The sequence below is a fragment of the Apostichopus japonicus genome, chromosome 13 (assembly GCF_037975245.1).
Source record: "Apostichopus japonicus isolate 1M-3 chromosome 13, ASM3797524v1, whole genome shotgun sequence".
NCBI classification, from domain to species: Eukaryota; Metazoa; Echinodermata; class Holothuroidea; order Aspidochirotida; family Stichopodidae; genus Apostichopus; species Apostichopus japonicus.
Genome location: NC_092573.1, coordinates 8499478 through 8521650, shown reverse-complemented (window position 1 = coordinate 8521650; position 22173 = coordinate 8499478). Strand labels below are relative to the sequence as shown.

Here is a 22173-nt window from a genome sequence, read left to right as displayed (position 1 = left end):
CAGCCCCCAAACATGACGACTCCTTATATTGGAACAAGACTTTTTTGTATATGTTTGGTGGAGACGTTCTTCACAAAGATGGTTGGGGTCTGGGTCCCAGTTTGGGTTCCGGGTCCCAGTTTGGGTCCCATGAGAGTGTACTTATCAGTATTTGAATTTGTCTTCTTTTTCAGGAAAGTGAGGCATCATGTGGTACATAAGAGGGACCTGGCCCCCTCACAGCCCCCTGGCAGCGGCACCAATGTCATCAATTCAGAGATTCAGAACCTTGATAAAATTAACCAGGATATACAAACAGGTTTGTCAAGAAACAACCCTTAAGTTTATATAGAGATTTGTGTGCATTAAATAATTAAAATTATTATTATCATAATAATAATAATCAGCAGTTATTTTTAGGATGCTTCAGCGTTCACAAATGTGGGAGAAACCCGCAAGGGCTTATGGATTACAACTGACACGACAGGTGGCTTCCAATTCAACAGTTTTAATTCAAATTAAAATTAATCAGAAAGCTCTCAAATTTGAGACAGTGGTCCAAGAATAAACCTAAGATCTTTGTGACATTTTTAATCTCCATTAATACACATATTCATAATTTTCTTGTAATCTTAATCTTGCAGGGAACTCCCAAAACTGCCACGCAAAATTATTCTGTGTTTTTGTAATCTTCATCATGAAACCGACCACATTACATTATATTAATCTTGTAATCATCTCGCAATCCCGACCTTGTAATCTTAAATCTTAATTTGAAACATTTACCTAATTGTAATCTTAATCATTTCATTATTCTAATATCTCATAATTCTGATCCTGTAATCTCAGTCTCGTACTTTTCATCTTGTAAATCTCCATGTCGTATTAATCTTCCTCTGTTTTTTTTTTGGAAATTTCATCATGTAATCATTTTTTATCTTATAAAGGCCAACTGTTATGAGTTACTTTACTCTTCATATCTTGTCATTGGTTTGCAATCTCTTAAATGGATCACGACCAAGCTGGCCAATATTAGGAATTATTTTCAACAGGCTCTTCGATCGTCAACAGATCTAAAGATTTTACACAGACTAAAAACAATATTTTGAAGTATAAATTGGTGATCTGTTTTGATTTCCTTTTTAGGTACAGGGACTTTAATCATTCCCTAATTGTTATCTTAATCATTCATTATTCTAATATCTCATAATTCTCATCCTGTTATCTTCATCTCCTAATTTTCATCCTGTTATCTCCATGTCGTATTAATCCTCTTCTTTCTTTTTTTAGGTACAGGGACTTTAATCAGGAGACAGTCAGTTGCTAGAATTCATTCTATGACCATTGAGGCTCCAATTACCAAAGTAAGTATAATTGAAACAAAGGGTATTAGAGAAATATGATTTTTGGAGTTTCACTTACTGGCATTTTTCAAGACATGTAAGCATTAAGTTCTTCAGGATCTCTTTAAAGTAACAAAAATGTGTTCTCACAAACCAAGACAGTTAACCAGATCTTTTATTACCACAAGGAAACTGCATACTTGAATATAATCAAGAATTCATCAAAAGTTATGTTTTCTTGAAACTTGTTTATAGGAAACAGTTGCTTTTGAAATTGGTTGGCTGCAGATTTAGTTTAAAAGATCTGCTACAATGCAGATAGTTTTTTGATTAAATAGGGTTCATTTTAAGGTCATGCATTAGCGTTCAAATAGTTTCGACCATATTCACTCTGCACACATTATATCATAGCTGTGACGTTATATTATTTTGTCAATTATTAAATCACCTCTCTTTTCATTTCAATGTTGCTGCAAAATCTGTAGATTGAAGATAATAAAATTTGAGATTTAATTAATTAATATTTAAATTAGTATCATTTAGCATATGGAAATTTGTAATTAGCTAATTACTGGTAATTTTATTTTGGTGTAATATTGGGTAGTCTGCAAGCAGGGATAGCTGTGTTAATCTCACCAGCTGTAATTACAAACATGAAAACAAGAAAAAATGAGTAATTGGTATTTGAATTAATCAGTAGATTCATTTCTTAGGTTAACTTGAATGAAAATGAAATATATTGGAGAGATTGGGTATGAGTTTCATGTTTTGTTACCAGCAGAAAGTGTTATGGGCTGTACACCCTGTTGTGATATATTCTGTATGTTGTTACCAGCAGAAAGTGTTATGGGCTGTACACCTGTTGTGATATATTCTGCATGTTGATACAAGAGAAAAAAAAACCTTTTCTGTACGGTTGATTTCAGTTTCATGTTGAAGTTAATTATAAATTAGCTCGCGCATCTATGACGAAACCAACCAGCCATAGGCTACTTTGTACTGATTCACTGCCAAGATATGTCTTGAGCCGGTTGACCTTTAAAGATATCTTCACCTTCCATCGGCATAGGTTTAAACGCTTGTCAATTTCCTCGAAAACCAGTCATCTATAATTCATGAGTCTTGAGTTCTCAATTGGCATTTCACGAACGCAAAATTTGGAAAAGAAAAAGAGGAATCGTTTGCCGATAGAGGGAAAAGAAATCAAAGATTCTTGATCAGAGTTGGACTATAGATCCCTGAAACCATCTCGGTGCTGAGCAGATTGATGGGTATCACACTACAGTGTGTCAATTCTTCTCCACAAAAACTGAACCTAAGTACAGCTGTATAGAATATCACTTAAACAGCACTTAACCAACAGATTTGAAATGGTTTCTGTAATACAAAACGGGAAGTACATATCTTCTTGAACTTGCCGTTAAACTGACAGTCTTAATATTGACTTGTTTTTTAAACTTGCTGCCGTTGTCTAGCTTGGTTGGACTTTGGATTTGTAAATCTCATAAATGGGTTATCACTTTTCATACTATATCCCTCCATTCTGATTTGTGAAACTCTTAAATATTTTATAACTTTGTTAATACTTTGTTAATTTTAATTCTGTTAGCTGGTCAGTGATCTTTCTGTATGATTTTTTGACTTTTCATAGTAGTATAATATTCACATGCAAATCACTAATTGGATAACTTCAAACACCTCGAATGTTAATTTCATTATTTGAAGTGAAACTCGACTACTGTATGCTAGTGGGCTAATGGGATGATATAATAAGATAGAATTGAAAAAAAAAACAACCTTAATATCATTCCTCATTTAGAAAGCTTCTGTGACAACTTTGAATACTCATTCCATTTACTATTGGTTGATTCTTTATGACTTGAGTATGTCTGATGATGACCTGCGTAAGTCTGTTGTTGACCTGAGTATATATGTTGATGACCTGAGTATATATGTTGATGACTTGAGTAAGTCTGTTGATGACCTGAATATAGATGTTGATTACCTGAGTATAGATGTTGATGACGTGAGTTGGTCTGTTGATGACTTGATTAAGTCTATTGTTGACCTGACTAAGTCTGTTGATGACCTGAGTATAATTGTTGTTGGCTTGAGTAAGTCTGTGGATGATTCAAGCAACTCTGTAGATATCCTTAGCAAGTTCACACCAAATAGTTACATGTTACAATAAAAATTTAAAATTTGCCAGTGAAGCCATACATATATATATATATATATATATATATATATATATATATATATCTTTTGAAAGCCAAGTTTATCTTACATAGAGATGTATATGCCTAAGAGGTCAATGGTCTTGTTACACGCTGAATTTAGTTCATTAATACTTGCAACATCAGACTCTTGATTCATGTAAAATCATTATGATGATTATTTGTTTTTCATCAGGTCATTAACATTATCAACGCAGCGCAGGAGAACAGTCCGGTAACGGTCGTGCAAGCGCTGGACAGCGTGCTGGAGATTCTTCGCTCCTCGGAGCTGTACAGCCCACAGCTGACATCACAACAAGTCAGAGATGAGGACCAGGTGACCTCTGACCTTGTCGGTGGACTTATGTCGGTGAGTCTAATTTCTAACTCTTTCAGTATAAAGTCTGACACCTGTTGCAGTTTTTTGTATCTTCTTCCAGCATGTAGAACTTGTCTTTAGATGTAGTGATTTAAAGAGCTCTGCATCTTGAGTTGGGTGGTTAGTTTGTCTCGTTTAGCCTCTTCTCCCCTCCCCCAGCCCCTCCCCCAGCCCCTCCCCCAGCCCCTCCCCACCAAAACAAAGAGCAAAACAAAAGAAAAATAGCTAGCAAACCTTTTTATCCATTTCAGAATATTTTTATGCTTAAAGTCTGTTGGTAATTTTTCGTGGAAGAAACCAACAAGTTTCTAGTGTTTTCAGATTGTTTTCATTCCTTTAAAGTTGCACTATCAAAAAGAGTTATATGGAGTATCTTCCACATCTGTGTTATAATAATAATTTGCTGTTGTATTAAATGAATTCAGTAGATATGTTTGAGTTCTTGTCATATGTAGGCTAAAGATCACATTTTCCCATACCCTGATAGTCAACCAGCAATGCACCTTGAATAGGTAGATTAATTCATATCATTGCCACAGCTTCAGGCCGGGAGTGGGGGAGGGGAGGGATGGAGGGAAAGAGAGAGATAAGGTGAAGGGAATTAACATGGTTTTTCAATATATGCACCACCCACTCCTTTAGCCTTTCCCTTGTCTTGACAACCAACGGTTTTGTCCATCGATAACATCTTTGTCGATGCAGAAATGAAAATTTTGATTGCATTATAAACAGAAACAGTAGTCTTGAATTGGAGTATGCTCATGAATTGCAAAATTCAAAATTAACAAATATCATGTGGAGAATCGAGAAAGATCTTCTTTCTACCTTGGTGTGGAATCTCACCGTGAAAATGAGCTTGAAAGACATTAAAGAAAGTGAAACAGAGATAGATACAGTGTCTGCTGCTTCATTAAAGAGGTCTGCCTCATCAAGGCTCCTAATACAGCAAAGGTGAGGACGTGAAAGTTTCAGAAAAGAAGATAATAAAATAGGAAATTGTTACCATGGAGAAAAGGACCTTATCCTCTGTAGGAAATTCCATATGTTGTCCTGTTTATAGGTGTGTTCATATGTGTGAATGCATGCTGTCCACTTTTGATCTTTATTCAATTTCAAAAGTTAAAGTAAAGTGAAATTTGTGTTAGGAGTAAATTTGCATGAATAAGACTTTTTTACATCTTAAATGTCCCCCACCCCCATTGTACCACCATCCCCATTTCCCCCACCCCCATTTTGCTGTGGGTACCCTGCTGATAGCCAGTACTGAATGTGATAGCTCACTACATGTCAGTACCTTCAACTCGAGGACGTTGTGGTCAAGTGGTTAAGGCTTGCGATCTAAGGATTGCAGGACTCAAGTCCCGGCCAGATCATAATGGTGTGTCTTTGGGCAAGCCACTTTATCTACATTGCCTCTCTTCAACCCAGTGTAGGAATTTGGACATTGTGGGGTAACTTGTTAATATAATTTGCACTCCTCCAAGTTTGTGGCTGCACCCTACGGGAAGTCCCCGAGGGACCACGTAAATGTGGTCCACTGCTGTGCCCCGGAAGCGACTGACACTTCCGTGTGTGAGTGTTTGACAATTAAGTTACCAATGACTACGAGGAGTTAAGTGTTGAAAAGTAGCGCAAGAAGGTTCTAATTGGCCTTCTACAAGACTGCAACCTTCAACTTTTAACATGACTATCTATCTGTCCATAATCAATTCTCCTTCACATACACCAAAGAAAATGACTAAGAAAAGCTCTGTGCTCAGAGATGCTCAGACTGTACTCACTGATACAGTATATATGCAATGGGCGTAAATGTATATAACGTTGATATTATATGTAATGCACTTTGTAGGTAATAGATATATTTTGCACTGTGCATAGGCTTTTATTTATTGGTAGACCACAGTTCTATGCTCTGTGTTTTGTTTTTCCTGTTTTCCCCCCCTCTTCATCTTTTTATCCCTAATTTTTTTCACCCACCTACTCCTACATCATCCATCGCACACATCATTCCTATCCTGCATGGCACCAACATCCACCACCCGTCGTCAACGGTACGAACCCCCCCAAAAAAATTTGGCTGCGTCTGATTGGCTGAAAAATGACTGTCGCCATCTTGTATTGTTGCTTGATGGTTTTGACTGTACAGAACAATGTGAGTGCTAGTATGACATCACTCAACTCTCCACAAGTAAGTTCACAGGATTAATTCTTTGTATTTATATTAAATTGTTGATATAATGTGTTATGCACATTTGGCTGTATCGATCAATGAGTGTTTTTTTTTGACAAATTGAGCTTGGATGATTACAGAACTGCCAACCAAGCCCCTCTAGAGGTGTAAACCGGGAGATTTTGACGGGAAAGGAAATTGGGAAAAAGATTAGCCTGCATGCAGATAGGTGCCTGGAACCTGGAGAGTTTTACGACACATCCTTAACAGACAGATAGATCGTGTAGTATTGGCGCAACCCCCTGTCAGTCTCCTTATAATTTGTTTTCCCAGTAAATTTTTTGACTTGGGAATCTCGCCAGGATACATATAACGAATAGTCTCAAAGTAACACCATGAGAGTTTGGCAGGTATGCCTTTACTTAAAGCTCACTTTTGTAATAATGTATCTTGTAGCCAGCTTTTGTCGGCAAACCTTAACTCTCTTCATAATAGTTTAGTAAGCAATGATGATACATCAAATTGGAAATTAGAATTAAATGGCAGTTTTTGGGAACCACTTAAAAAAATAATTCCTTGTTGAATTCATACTTGGTATGTAGATCCCCCTTGGCGATTACAAGAACCTTATTAAAACTTGGTGGATGTCAAAGGTCATTTGCAGTTAACATAGGTCAAAGTCTAGTAACATCGTAAACACGATAACTCAAAGAGTACATCTTTCTTGAACTTCATACTTGTTATGTTGATATAGCTTGGTGTAAGGACAAAAAACCTTATTTTGATTCAGTTGGAAGAGGTCAAAGGTCATTTGAGGCCGACAGAGATCAAAGAGTGAAAACTTTGTAGGCTTACTCAAAAGGTGCTGCATGGTTGCAGTTCATGCATGGTATGTAGCTCCCCTCCCCCCCCCCCCCTTGGTGAGTGCAAGCATCCTATTGAAACTGGTAGATGTCAAAGGTCATTTCAGGTCAAAGAAGCTCAAAATCTGAAAACCCTGTGAAACATGATAACCCTTAAAGTAAGGGTTGGATGAATGTCATACTTGGTATGTACGATCCACCATATCGAGTACGAGAACCTATCCTATTCTTTTCTGTGAAGGTCAAAGGTCATTTGAGGTCAGAGATTGTTGAAAGAATGTATGAGAATATAAGGGTTGGGGAGGAGTCAATCTAACCCTTTCTTGCTAAAAATGTACCAAACATGAACCTTTGCTAATTTATATTTTTATGCTTTGTTTGTTTGTTTTTTCCTTGTATGTCAGGAATATTTAAGAGAGTAATTTGGAAATGACTCTGCACCTGCTATTGGGTGAAAAATCAATTTTTCATGTTATTTTATAATTGTCTTGTATTGTTTACAGTGACTGATATTTTAGGTTCCCCTCCCCCTCCCCCACCGCCCCCCCACTCCACCCTGTCCTCAACTACTTACAGACTTGTATACAATGCATGTCATGATAAATACGTTTTCCTCTTCTCTTCAGCATGCTTGCTTTCTCAACAAGAGACGGCTGTCTGGGCCAGAATGCTCAGGCGTGAAAAGTAAGTCAGTTATAATTTCAGTGTATTCAAGACGACAGTTGCATATATTAAAATATCTCCATGTGAGTAAATTCTACCTGTGATTTCTACAATGTCAAGATTTTTCAAAACAAGAACTATAACTTATGTCATCACGTAGATTAGAGATTGAAGTTTTATGTAATTATTCACATAGGTAGTAGGGTTGAATTATCCTCGGTTACCTTCTTGCAGTTTGTAAAGTAAATTAATACCAAAAATTGATAAATTCCGCTTTCCTCACTTTTGTGTTTTTCGATTTGTTGACTGGAGATCCTTCATATTCTCTTTTGGAAGTTTTTCCAAGAATGTTTGACAAACAGTACTGAGAAAATCAATCATTTTACAATGAAGCTTAGAAACATACAAAATATTGTGCAATTTCCGGGCTACATTTTGTGTGCGTGTATGTATATTGTGTGTTTGTTCAGGTAAGGATTCCGAGAGGATTCCGCCATCATCGTCATCATTATCAGAGACTTAATTATCGATGCGAGTTGGATGCTTCAGTGTGCATTGCCTTAACCTAATTAACGCATATATCATGCTGTTTACACCAGCTGTCAGTACCTTGCTACTTCATGTACAAATAAATACATTCGACAAGCCCCGACGGTAATCTATTGTGCCACAGCATGAATATTCCGCGATTATATATCCGTAGACATACAAGGGAAAAGATATATTGAGTGCACGCTCACTTTAATATACAATGCTCCCGTAGTTGATCATAATCGTCGCTGCGTGAAGTCATCTAGAACTGGCATTTAATTTCCGATATACATCCGCAAGGCAATATGATAAATCCTCTCTGGAAATATTCAAATTTATTCGGCTCGGTAATCTGGCGGTGGATTGTTATTTTTCTTCTTCGGAGTCACCTGATCCCAGGGATGTGGAATTGCATATCTTCATTAGTCAAATATATTTGTCTGCTCGGGCGATATCTACGCAGGGGACACGTCTACTCCTGATGTCCGCATTAAACGTGCCCCGCGAGTCTCTCGCTGTAGAACTCGCATATTATCCATTAACTAAATTGGTTTATTACGTCGAGACACATTCTTTTAATGGTTTGTCAATGCTAGGTTGTCCCCGAGGTGTATTTTGCATAATCTTAATAACCCATTTTTTTGTCGAGGAAGTTTGGAGTTTTCCTTAACGTATCAATCTTCTCTTTTTAACGACACTTTTCAAGGTAATTCTTTGTCAGTCAATCGTATACTTTAAGTCGTCTTTGCATCAAATCTATTGCGGAAGATGCGACAACATGTCATATTGATATTACGATCAATGTGGTAACCCCCTTCTTATATTCTGATTCTGAAACAGATCAACAAAATAAGACATGAAAATTAGATTGTATTCTGTCACAGAAAGGATTTTCTTAAGGGTGTGTTTGTGTTAATATTTGTTTTAATCCATAATCTCACTACATTTGTGTCTGCATTGTTCACCGGAGTGAAGTCAATAAAGGAAAAATAGGTTTTGGATTTTCGTTGCCAAGTTTTAGTAAATTTTACCCAAACCTTTACTGACTATTATTCGAAATACAGCTTACAAATGATCAAACAGAGAAATGCTTCTATAATGTTTTCACTACCTGAAATCTAATTAGGGAGCTAATTCATAGATATTTGTCAATTCTAAAAAGAAAATTGATTTAAGAGTTATCACAAGTAACAGGGAATTGAAACAACTTTTCTTGCATACTTTTGAAATAAGATTTGACTTATGTGAAGCTTATGATTTACAGTGTTCATTGAAAACAGCTCTGCCATAGTTTGGTGATAAGGTTGATCTCTTTTTATGTGAAGCAGAAGTGGACTACTTTCATTGAAAACATAAATTTGCCCATGCTGATTAAAATATGTTTTTACAGAGATTTGCAACTGCTGTTGCCAGATGCCTAATAAAAATTGCTGACATCTACAGCAAACTTGACAATAGTTTTATTTGTGAGAAAACTTTCTGCATTCGAATTGTTATTTTTTTTATGCAGAAAGAGGGGTAGCATACTGTACCACTGCACAATCATTTTGGGGGATATTCTTCATTTTGGCATAATTTTTACAATAGTTAGAAGGATGTCAGAGTAATATATGAGGTAAACACATTAGTCTAATTCCTATCTTGGTAGCTCGTTCCATTGCTGACGTGTTAAATATTAAAAACTTATCCATTTTATTTAGATAAGTACATTTGTGCAATATTTATTTGTGATGTTATACATGGACGACAAATCAATCTTCTGTCTGTCATATTTCTATATAATGGCGACGATGCAAAAATGGCGACACAATTGAAATCACCATTCAATTTTGATGAATTGAATTGTTTTCCAAGGTCATGAAATCATTGCAAAGTTTGAAGAAAAAAAGAAAAGCAGTTGTTGCCATTGTAGTTTATGTATGACATCATATGTTAATGCTCAAAATGCATTTTGTCCAAATGAAGTGAATAAATTACCAACATGTCAACGGCCAAAAACAAATTAGCTATTAAAGTGGCAATTGTGTCAATGTGCTTCTTTTTCTTCACAAGCTCTGCCTTATATATATTTTTTTATATCTCGCCGTTCGTTATCTTCTCTTGTCCGACAGATGTGAACCTCCCACCTCCTGCGACCCCTCCGACTCACCTCAGCCAGGCACCTCAGGAAGTACAGAAGATATTAGAAGGGGAACATATGTGGAACTTTAACATTCTTCAGTTAGAGAGACTCACAAATCACAGGTTAGCATTGCAGAGTATATTAATTATCAGCATATCCTTGATAAGGAGGTTTGGGGGAAGGGAAGAGAAATCTAGTTTGCGGGGTGTAATAATTTATTTTTTTTTAAATGTGAAGAAGACCTCGCTGTGATTGTATTGTCCGTTACACGCTCTTTTCTTCAACGTTCTCAGGCCTCTGACGTATCTCGGCTTGAAGATATTCAGCCGTTTCAACGTGTCCAGCTTTCTGGGAGTCTCCGAAGACGTGCTTCGCAACTGGTTACAAGTCATCGAGTCAAACTATCATAGTTCCAATCCCTACCACAACTCAACACATGCTGCAGACGTTTTACAATCCACTGCTTACTTTCTTCAAAAAGATCGGTTGAAGGTACGGTCACATCTCTCTCCACATCTTAGTAACGAAGCGCCTTGCAGTGATTGCCATATTACTAGTAGTGTTATAAACCTATGCAACATTATTCAAAATAAAAGATTTTTATCTGCAACTCTCTCAAACTAGCAAGTCGTGGATGATTCTCTTCAGAAGAAACTTTTGTCTCCCAGGTACTTAAAACCTTTTTCTTGTGTGATCAATAAATGGTAAAAAGCATATCCAAACTTTCCACACATTTTCTTTTCTTAGTACTCTTTCCTTCCTCATTTTGATAGTCGACTGGTTTGGGTTAATGATTGAATTTCTTTAATACTAGATGCAATATAGTATTCTTACCTGTGTGAAAAATAAGTGGCCAAAGTCTCAAGCGTCAGAGCTAAGAGCTGTTTGACAAGCAGCGAATTACGGTTAATTGTGTCAATATCATGCAAGAACTGTGTCATAGAGAGATGCCTCCTTATATAACTGTTTACTCTAGACCCCTTATATCCATCCACTTCGGTGATTCCATGATTAACTAGTTGGAAGCATCGGGTGTTACACAAGTGTTGTATGGTCGGGAATGCTTGTAAATGTCACCACCGTTGAAGTGGACTCTTGTACTAGCCTCTTGAATGATCCATAAATGTCAGTGTTTAATATGTACCAATGCTATTTGAAGTAGTGTTTCACTTAAGAGATGCACCTTTGCATATTTTGTGGTTTTAGAGTATTTTTATTGTTTTCTTCTCGTAATCTCTTGAGTGATTCTATGATCTAAAGTGATGTTTCCTTTTGCAATAAATTATTATGGTCACAGTTATATCATCCAATCTGTATGGTGAGTGTGTAAGGGATGAATCATTTACTATAAAACATGCTTTGAATATTTCAAGCACATAGATTCTTCTCCTTCTCCTTCTCCTTCTCCTTCTCCTTCTCCTTCTCCTTCTCCTTCTCCTTCTCCTTCTCCTTCTCCTTCTCCTTCTCCTTCTCCTTCTCCTTCTCCTTCTCCTTCTCCTTCTCCTTCTCCTTCTCCTCCTTCTCCTTCTCCTCCTTCTCCTTCTCCTTCTCCTTCTCCTCCTTCTCCTTCTCCTCCTTCTCCTTCTCCTTCTCCTTCTCCTTCTCCTTCTCCTTCTCCTTCTCCTTCTCCTTCTCCTTCTCCTTCTCCTTCTCCTTCTCCTTCTCCTTCTCCTTCTCCTTCTCCTTCTCCTTCTCCTTCTCCTTCTCCTTCTCCTTCTCCTTCTCCTTCTCCTTCTCCTTCTCCTTCTCCTTCTCCTTCTCCTTCTCCTTCTCCTTCTCCTTCTCCTTCTCCTTCTCCTTCTCCTCCTCCTCCTCCTCCTCCTCCTCCTCCTTCTCCTTCTCCTTCTCCTCCTCCTCCTTCTCCTTCTCCTCTTCTCCTTCTCCTCCTTCTCCTTCTCCTCCTCAGACTTTCAGTAATGATGTCAGTATGTAAAGATAATATTGCAAAGAAGTCAAAGAGGATACAGGATGAGAATCTGGATAAAAATCACTTTCTCCTGCAATGCAATTTTTCCTTCATCTACAGATCTAGATACATATCTTATCCTACCTTGCAGAGTTTTAACATTCCGACTGACACAGTCCCCAGGATGTACGTGGCACATTTCTGTTGAATCAATAAGTACTTTGTGTGTAGGTGTATGCTTTACCTCTTAATTCATTCTCCTTTTCCCAGAATTGTTTTGAACCAGCTGATCAAGTGGCTTCCTTGATAGCGGCGATCGTTCATGATGTCAATCACCCAGGGAGAACGAACTCATTCTTGTGCAATGCTGGCAGTGAGCTTGCGATACTCTATAACGATACGTGAGAATATACTCAAGATTCATTTTTTGATGAGATGATCATTTTGTATGTTTGGTATATATGGTAATAGAGTGGTTACAGAGTACAAAATGGGATCTCATAATCGCAGATATTTAAGAGCACTTCAATCTTAAAAAATTGTCATTTTTAACAAGATGTTGAACATAACAATACCTTAGTGAAATCTGTTCATGTAAGTGTTGGTTGCGTACATTTCTAAGTTAGCAAAATATTCTTGAATGGTTATGTTTTATAGCATAGAAACACTGTATGCTAGTATATAAACATGTTTGAAACTTGACTTACAATTAGCTATAATTTCATTGCTGTAGACCGGGGGGGGGGTTCAAAAACTTTTAAACCCAATACCCACGGTCTTCCATGAGAACTGAGCCATGACCCATTAGACACACCCTCCCCCACCCCCCCCATCCCAACCCCTCAGAATTTCCTCAGAATGCATGAAAATTCAGCTATGTAGACTGCTCCACCACTAGCCATTGAATACTACAAATTATTGCCTCTTACTACATTCTTGAATCATTAATTACCTCAAAAGTTTTGTTAAATGACACTGTTTGCATATATCTTAGTCATAAAGATAACAAGTTATTTCTTCATGTTAAATCTTTTACACCTTACTATTTCATTCAAACTTTCTTCTGAATTCTAGTGCTGTGTTGGAAAGTCATCACTCTGCTCTTGCCTTCCAGTTAACAACCCGAGAGGATAGCTGTAACATCTTTAAAGAGCTAGATAGGTGAGCCATTTATTGTTACCATAGCAACTGTTTCTCTACACACATAGATGATGCAGGTTAGAGTGTAAATCTACACTTTAGCTGTTTCGGGTTTCTGTAGCATTTGTTGTTTACTCAGACCAAGCCATGTAAAATATTTACATAAACAATTGTACTGTCACCTAAAATAATTGATCTCTGTGTTATACAAGCATTAATTGGTTGCCCCAATACTAAGCAAGCAAGGGAAATTTAAAAAAACAAAAGATGGTTTGTGTCCCATGAATTTCAAGTAGTTTTTGTTTCTTCTCCAAGCCTTATGCCCAATGTTATCTTTTCTGGTATACTTTTTAAACACTAAAACAGCAAATCAATGTTTTCAGGGCACTTGATCTTTCCTCAAGCGGTTGAGTATGGTCATACCAGCCTGTAGCGAATTGAACAAAATGTTAAATCCAAATAAAGAACTGGTTTAGTGTAGTTTAGTATTTTTCAAAGGGTTACAGAAGCTCATTTGAAATCTCTATCCGTAAGAAAATGTTGGTTGAGCACTGGTGTCACATCAAGCCATTCTTGTATTGATCGTCGGAAGCATTCCTGCTCAGGCGCTGTCACTTTAACATTTGCATCTGATCTCTCATCCAAGTAGACATGTGGATTTGTTATTTATTTTGCTGTTGCTGGAATTATGTATCTATAATCCCACATTGTGCATATTTTATGAAGGTAGGTACAAACAGACGTCGGGCTGGCTCTTAGCCAAGTTTGGCTCATTAAAATTGCAAAGGTTTGTCTTATTTTATTATGATTGGTCGACATATGGCTGAATGCCAAGGACAGGGAAAACCCAACCAAGGCATGATTCAGCAGATTATATCTGAATACTTTTACATGTACTCCTTCAGAGTGACACAAATTATTTAATGGAAGATTATTCATCACCTAAAATGCTGCCAGTTTTGAATGATTAGGTCAAAGTCACATCTTTTATATCATTTTGAATAGCAATTTATATATATATATATATATATATATACAGTATATATATATATATATATATATGGATATATATAGATATATATATATTGTTAACAAATTTGGTGATATTACGTGAATGCATCTGGAAACAGATGTGTGGATGATGTCACCTTCAACTGCAATCTTAGTTGAAAATGTTTTTGTGTTTTTTCTTTATAACAGTGACTCTTATATTCACAGAGGTAAAAGTATTTCTGTGAAGAAAAAACTTTCATTCTGATGAAAATCTTAGTAGAGAGACTATTGTCAGCTATTAAGTACACAATCTAAATGTATCACATATAGCAGGATAGTAATAGTATTTGAAGAACCGTTCTGTGATGACATCACAGACCATATGGCGCCCGCTGTGAGCCACCACTCCCTGGAAGATCGAGTCAATGGTCTATCGTGTCGAATAAGATATGACATTCAACCATATATCTCGATAAATAGGGAGAGAAGATATCGAGATGGAGTTTTTTGACTAACAGTGGAATCTTTTTCTCTTTAAGATAAGTCTTTATATACATTGCCTGCCAGTGGAAGCTTGATCCCCTTAAAAGTGTCATACTCATCAACATTTCTTCTCTATTACGAACAAACAGGGAAGATTACCGGGCGATACGTCACTCTGTGATAGACATGGTACTAGCCACAGAGATGACGAGGCACTTTGAACATCTCTCCAAGTTTGTGAATTGCATCAACAAACCAGGCACACGAGACGGAGATGATAACTCATCCATGGTATGTATTGGTAGTGATAGATATCTGCTACTAAAGCCCCCGTACTTAGGCTAAGTTTAGGCTAAGTAACTTATAATCAAGAGAAATGGCCACACTTATGAAAATTTAAGATTTGCTTTTAATATTGGTCTTGATTAGTGTATTGTTTGGATGGCAACATTTTTCAAGATCAATTAAAACCATTTCTAACTTGTTTAAGTTAAACATTCATTTGACGGTGACAGTATATATGAGAGTGTCTTAGTTTATGTGTTGAATAGACAGACTGACTGGGGAATTACAATCAAAATTTGAAAAAGGGCAAAGATATTTTTGGCAAGAATAGGATTTGAATCGGTGGCTTCAGAATTATTTTGAGTGAAATGACTTCTGGGAGTCTGCTCAACTTGACTGAAGAATCTGTAACCTTTAACCCAAAGAGATGGTTGAAGTAGCAAACCTTTGGAGTATATCGGGAGTTCATATCAGACAGGAAGCAATCTGATTGTCATGTAAATGTGACAAAAAATTCATGAAAAAGCAGATAAATGTTTGGTTGTTACAGAATGAGTGTTACAGAAAGTCTTTGGAAGTTACTATTAACAAGACCCCATTGACAGCTCAGTCTTGACTCTAGGCTATCACCAATATCAGTAAATCTCTGAATATTCATGAAGTTAGATAATCAGATGGTGAAAGAGGGAGAACCTTGGCCATATGGGTAGGACAAACTGTGTTGATGTAATAATTCATGTATTGTCAACATTTACTGGATTTTGCCACGTGGTATTAAACGAAATGTTATAATAAAAGTAAAGATTGGGTAAAGTTTGTACTGAGTACTAAATTAGTAAAATGTCAAATACATGTACACCTTACAAAGTATCGTAAGACTTCTGCTCAAGTAATAAACCCATACTAGCTGGAAGGGTGTGTGGAGTGATCTTTAAACAGTCCAAATGTAAATCATTGTTTAAAAAAAGGGAAAGATACTCCTCCAAACTTGATGACTTTTACAAACAAGCAAGGAAAAATCCACATTGGTCTTGTCAAGATATGAATGTGGGACTGACTTTAATTGAAGTTTGTATAAATAATCTTCAATTCTTCCCTTCCAATACCTCTTTTAAGATTAATGCATCCTTCAAGTGATTTGTTTACTTTAAACCTACATTTGTGGGGGGAGGGAAGAATGGGGGGTGGGTGAAGGGGGGAGTGAAGAGAGGAATATATCCTGTTGTCTTTATAAATCTTGTTGATTGTGCATTTCGGATGCATGACATTGAAACAACTGCTTGTTACCTACGGGCAGTGATTTGACGGCAGATATTGGCCTGCATACATCAATCATTGTGGTCATTCCTTATAATGGCCTCGATTTCAAGCTCTGCCCAAAAACTGGGAAAGTAAATAAGGACGTTTACCGGAATTGGATTGACGTCAACTTGGAAGGTTCAGCGTAAGGTTTGCAAGAGGTTTTCTCAACAGTTGTTTTATTTTGTGACCTTCCGATTACTTCATCAATTGGCCGTTGATGTCTTTCTGCTTTCAATTATGTAACAGGAATACATGCAGCAGTGTCTGTGTGATTGTTTGTCAGTGTATAGTGCATTGTCTTCTAGAGCAGATAACTCCTGGTGTCTGTGTAAATGTTTGTCAGTGTATAGTACATTGTCTTCTAGAGCCGATAACTCCTAGGGGCGGGGGGAATGTTTGTCAGTGTAAAGTCGATGTGTTTTAGAAGTAAGTTTTAGTTTTTAAACAACGGAATAAAATGAAATGAAATATTAAGTGAATAGTGGTCATATAGACTGAAGATATTTGTAATCTGTTGTTTATTTTAAAATCTATCCATCAGTCTCATATTTCTTTACGACTTTATAACCCACAGCAAAGCGGTCAAAGCACGCCTGATGCGGCTTCTCTCACGACTCCAGAGAATCGAGCATTAATTAGACGCATGCTGATAAAGTGTTCTGATGTAGCAAACCCAACACGGCCTGTTGACCTATGTGTGGCGTGGGCGAACAGGATATCACAGGAGTACTTTAACCAGGTGAGTATAATTAGTAAAGCATGATGCATGGGACAGTCAGTATGATATATATCAAGCACAGGTGCTCCCCAACAAAACGTACATAAAGAGAAAAGGCAAGCATATACTTTGTCATCAGCAATCAATGTTCAGTGACCAAAATTGTGATTTCATATTGCATTCTGTTAAAGAAACCAATTTCTGTCAAAGTGTGAATGCATTTAAATTATAAGTAGTTGCATTCACTTCAAGTAAGAGAGTTTTGGGCATTTTGTATGAATTAGGTGTGACCAATGGAACTCTTGAAATGACTGGAAATTACCTGAAAATGACTTGAAAGTTACTGGGATTTGTACTCTGACAAGTTCGCGATGGGATTTTTACAGGGTGCACAAGTATAGTTAATCTCCACTGGTTCTATTTCCATCTTTTCTAGACTGATGAGGAGAAGAGACGGGGCCTGCCGGTGGTCATGCCAGTCTTTGACCGGTCTTCCTGTAGTATTCCAAAATCTCAGATTTCATTTATTGACTATTTCATTATGGACATGTTTGATGCTTGGGATGGTGAGTTTCTCCTCCACCTGCTTCTTCTTCTTCTTCTCCTCCTCCTCCTCCTCCTTTTTCTCCTTCTCCTCCTCCTCCTTTTTCTACTCCGTTCTCCACCTCCTTCTCTTCCTTCTCCTTCTGCTTCTCCTCTCCTTTCCTCATTCTCCTTATTGTTCTTCTGCTTCTCCTTCTCCTCCTCCTTTTTCTCCTCCGTCCTTCTCTTCCTTCTGCTTCTCCTCTCCTCATTCTCATTCTCCTTATTCTTCTTCTCCTCCACCTTCTCCTCCTCCTGATTTCCTCCTCTTCCTGATTTCCTCTTCCTGATTTTCTCCTCCATCCTCCTCCTCCTTCTTCTTCTCCTCCACCTCCTCCTTCTCCTCCTCCTTTTCTCCTCCATCCTCCTCCTCCTTCTCCTTCTTCTCCTCCTCCACCTCCTGCTCCTCCTCCTGCTCACCTCTTTTCAAAGTTTGAATAAGACAAAGGGATAATGACAATACAATTAAATTTTTAAGAATCCTTTTCTAAAAGCAGAAAATCAATATTTGAGCAGGGCAAGGAGATATTTGAAATATATCTCAATTTTACTGTAATGGTTGAAATACTGCCAGTAGATTCCTAGTATGTATATGCAATTAAATTGCTTTCAAGACCCATTAAGCTGTCTCTTCAAACTTTTTTGGATGCTGAGGGGCTTGCAGCATGGCTGCAGCCACTCTGCATAGGACATAACCTTTTGTTCTTTGCAGTTCACACAATATAAAGCAATGCTGATGGTCTACCGAAGGTATAGTCTATTGTTTGGTGTGGAATCAGCGTTGCTGGAGGGGATCTTAATTGCAGCTGCATGCTTCCTATCTGCTTAACAGAATGCCTAAGATTTGTATATATTGTCTGAAATTTTGATAAACTTTTATGTAAAATTGTTACAAAGTTACATTCCCTGTGCTTTCCTTCAGCATTCTCGGATACTCCAGAGCTAATGGAACACCTCCATACCAACTACAAATACTGGAAGGAACAAGAAGATAAGGATCGCAAAAAGAAGTTAGTAGAGGGCGACAAACCATGATCGTTTGAACCTCCGGACGGGCAGCTCGTTGTCGCTGAGTGCATCTTAAGCAAATATCTTAAGAGCAGGGTTGGTGGTTTTCATCAAAAGAGTGTCAGGTTTGTCTTTTCAGCTGGGATGGTTGGCAGCATGCAACAATTGGATTCTTGCAAGATATGAACTCGGTAGTTTACTAGGGAGAGAAACTTTTATGATAGTCGAGACGAGAGAACGAGAGAAGTTGAGCTACGGTAACGGTGCAAAGGATTCATGCAGCTTTGCTTTTAACAGGCATTGTCTAATCCGTCTTTTTGCACTTGCCAAATAACTGACAGAGACCAGTGTGTTGGAACAAAGTATGTGGACTATATTGCACTTGGAAGCATATGAAAGTGATCAAAGGGCCCAAGGAAAGGACCGAATTCTTGTTCCGCCATTATTTAAAGGTCACTGCACCCAGTAAGTGTAGAAACCTGAGTTTTCAAAGGATACCTCGTTACACGTGGAGGCTATATTTTTTACACACCTTATACATCTGTTGTTTCACTTTGTGTGTGAGACTGTGTTCGTGCTTGTTAATTTATCAATTCTTTTTATTTTGTATAGTACTCGTTCACAGTCCATCCACATTTCTGTACATACTCGGTCAATTTGTTATTTTCAGCTTTTCATTACCTAGCAGTATTTGTGAAGCTCACGAATTTTGGGCTGACTTTTTTGTTTTTTTGAAACGTGCATATCTGCATTATTTTTTATAGCGAATGAAATATCATGTACAATGACTATGACAAAGGCATCTGTTTGATGTTCGGTGGGTTTCCAATTACTCGTAATTATAACGTACGTTCGTTGTGACAAATGGCCGGTCCTGAAAATATCACAAAAGAGCGGTGTTTCAATGTTCGGTGACCATTTTGGTGACTATTACATTTGGCAATTCCATAGCAGATAAACTTTTGGTATCAATCTGGTATATCATATGACACCAGTGAGAGCTCATGTCATGGAAACTGATGTGGGATATATTATTAGTAGTTGAGAAGTCCTGACATGAATATTCAGAAAATTGATATTTCGGTACATGTATATTCATGAGTACACAATTGTGACAATCCTATAAAATTTTACTCAGGTTGGACCTAGGTATAATGTCAAGAAAAAGAAGAAACAAATAAATTAACTAAAAAATGGTGAAATGCTAGATCTTGGCCATTGAATGAAATGAGGGGGATATTTTAATCATTGCAAAACTTTCAGCTTAATTGAGGCATTGCAAATGATATATAACAGAGAATTAACTTTAAGTATTCTTCAAATTTGGGGCATTCATATGTAAAGTGCAAGAAGATGCGATTTGGTTACCTCACCTTATACACTCTGCATATGTGTAAACAATTTACTTAATCCATATCTGAGCGTGGTATGAAATCAATTATGCCCTGTCAAAAACTTAGGAATGATTTATTTGAATATTCAAACAGTAATCAAAACAACAATTTCACAGTTCGAGGCAAAATGGATTCAGAAATGTTTAAAGTATGTAATACATACAGTACAGTTAAGCTTTTACAGTTTCAGTAGTAAGAGTTTGGTAGTCAGTTTGGTACTTGGTGACCAGTACTGAACTGATGAAAACAGTCGAGTGCAGCTCAGCTTTCATCTTGCTACTCAGTGAGGAGATATTGTTAACATATGGGGTTACTGTTGAGTTCAGCAGTAAGAGTTTGGTACTCGGTGACCAGAACTGAACTGATGAAAACAGTCGAGTGCAGCTCAGCTTTCATCTTGCTACTCAGTGAGGAGATATTGTTAACATATGGGGTTACTGTTGAGTTCAGCAGTAAGAGTTTGGTACTCGGTGACCAGAACTGAACTGAGGAAAACAGTCGAGTGCAGCTCAGTTTTCATTGCTACTCAGTGAGGAGTGTTAACCTATTGGGTTGCTGTTGAGTTCAGTAGTAAGAGTTTGGTACTCGGTGACCAGAACTGAACTGATGAAAACTGTCGAGTGCAGCATAGTTTTCAATGTTACTCAGTGAGAAGAGTGTTAATGTACGAGGTTGCTGTTGAGTTCAGTAGGGAGTGTTTGGTACTCGGTGACCAGTACTGAACTGATGAAAACAGTCGAGTGCAGCTCAGCTTTCATCTTGCTACTCAGTGAGGAGATATTGTTAACATATGGGGTTACTGTTGAGTTCAGCAGTAAGAGTTTGGTACTCGGTGACCAGAACTGAACTGATGAAAACAGTCGAGTGCAGCTCAGCTTTCATCTTGCTACTCAGTGAGGAGATATTGTTAACATATGGGGTTACTGTTGAGTTCAGCAGTAAGAGTTTGGTACTCGGTGACCAGAACTGAACTGATGAAAACAGTCGAGTGCAGCTCAGTTTTCATTGCTACTCAGTGAGGAGTGTTAACCTATTGGGTTGCTGTTGAGTTCAGTAGTAAGAGTTTGGTACTCGGTGACCAGAACTGAACTGATGAAAACTGTCGAGTGCAGCATAGTTTTCAATGTTACTCAGTGAGAAGAGTGTTAATGTACGAGGTTGCTGTTGAGTTCAGTAGGGAGTGTTTGGTACTCGGTGACCAGTACTGAACTGATGAAAACAGTCGAGTGCAGCTCAGCTTTCATCTTGCTACTCAGTGAGGAGATATTGTTAACATATGGGGTTACTGTTGAGTTCAGCAGTAAGAGTTTGGTACTCGGTGACCAGAACTGAACTGATGAAAACAGTCGAGTGCAGCTCAGCTTTCATCTTGCTACTCAGTGAGGAGATATTGTTAACATATGGGGTTACTGTTGAGTTCAGCAGTAAGAGTTTGGTACTCGGTGACCAGAACTGAACTGATGAAAACAGTCGAGTGCAGCTCAGTTTTCATTGCTACTCAGTGAGGAGTGTTAACCTATTGGGTTGCTGTTGAGTTCAGTAGTAAGAGTTTGGTACTCGGTGACCAGAACTGAACTGATGAAAACTGTCGAGTGCAGCATAGTTTTCAATGTTACTCAGTGAGAAGAGTGTTAATGTACGAGGTTGCTGTTGAGTTCAGTAGGGAGTGTTTGGTACTCGGTGACCAGAACTGAACTGATGAAAACAGTCGAGTTCAGCATAGTTTTCACTGTTACTCAGTGAGGATGAGTGCTAACATATGGGGTACTCTGTTTGGGACCCCAATTCGGCACTCAGTGGCTAGTACTTAAATCATGAAATATAGCTAAGGGCAGCTCAGTTTTCACTGTTATTCAGTGAGGATCATATGTGTTATCATATGGGGTTACTGTTCAGTTATAGTTTAAGTAGTGAGTGTTTTATACTCAGCGACTAGTACTGAACTCATGATGAAATATAGTTTCATGGCAGCTTGGTTTTCACTGCTCTTCAGGGGTACTGTTATGACTTCTGTCGCACTGTACTTGTCATGTCCTAGTTGTGCATCTTGCTGTAGGAAATACTGCCATCAGAGAAATACCAGCTCACAGAACAAG

At 37.7% G+C, this 22173-nt stretch overlaps 1 protein-coding gene across 2 annotated transcripts in view; it reads left to right on the top strand.

The window, feature by feature from the left end:
• Positions 1-20492, top strand: part of LOC139978416 (high affinity cAMP-specific and IBMX-insensitive 3',5'-cyclic phosphodiesterase 8B-like) — a 70347-nt gene extending 49855 nt beyond the window's left edge. Inside the window, exons 10-22 of one of the 2 annotated variants that reach the window (XM_071988630.1) lie at positions 174-298; positions 1270-1343; positions 3735-3908; positions 6064-6105; positions 7577-7634; positions 10256-10388; positions 10560-10758; positions 12443-12573; positions 13247-13333; positions 14938-15079; positions 16950-17114; positions 17530-17659; positions 18598-20491. In XM_071988630.1, the coding sequence (XP_071844731.1) occupies positions 174-298; positions 1270-1343; positions 3735-3908; positions 6064-6105; positions 7577-7634; positions 10256-10388; positions 10560-10758; positions 12443-12573; positions 13247-13333; positions 14938-15079; positions 16950-17114; positions 17530-17659; positions 18598-18710 (1573 nt within the window). In that variant the 3' untranslated portion in view covers positions 18711-20491. Of the gene's footprint in view, positions 1-173; positions 299-1269; positions 1344-3734; positions 3909-6063; positions 6106-7576; positions 7635-10255; positions 10389-10559; positions 10759-12442; positions 12574-13246; positions 13334-14937; positions 15080-16949; positions 17115-17529; positions 17660-18597 lie in introns of both variants that reach the window. The other variant, XM_071988631.1, reaches the window with a different exon arrangement.
• Positions 20493-22173: the final 1681 nt, after the last annotated feature.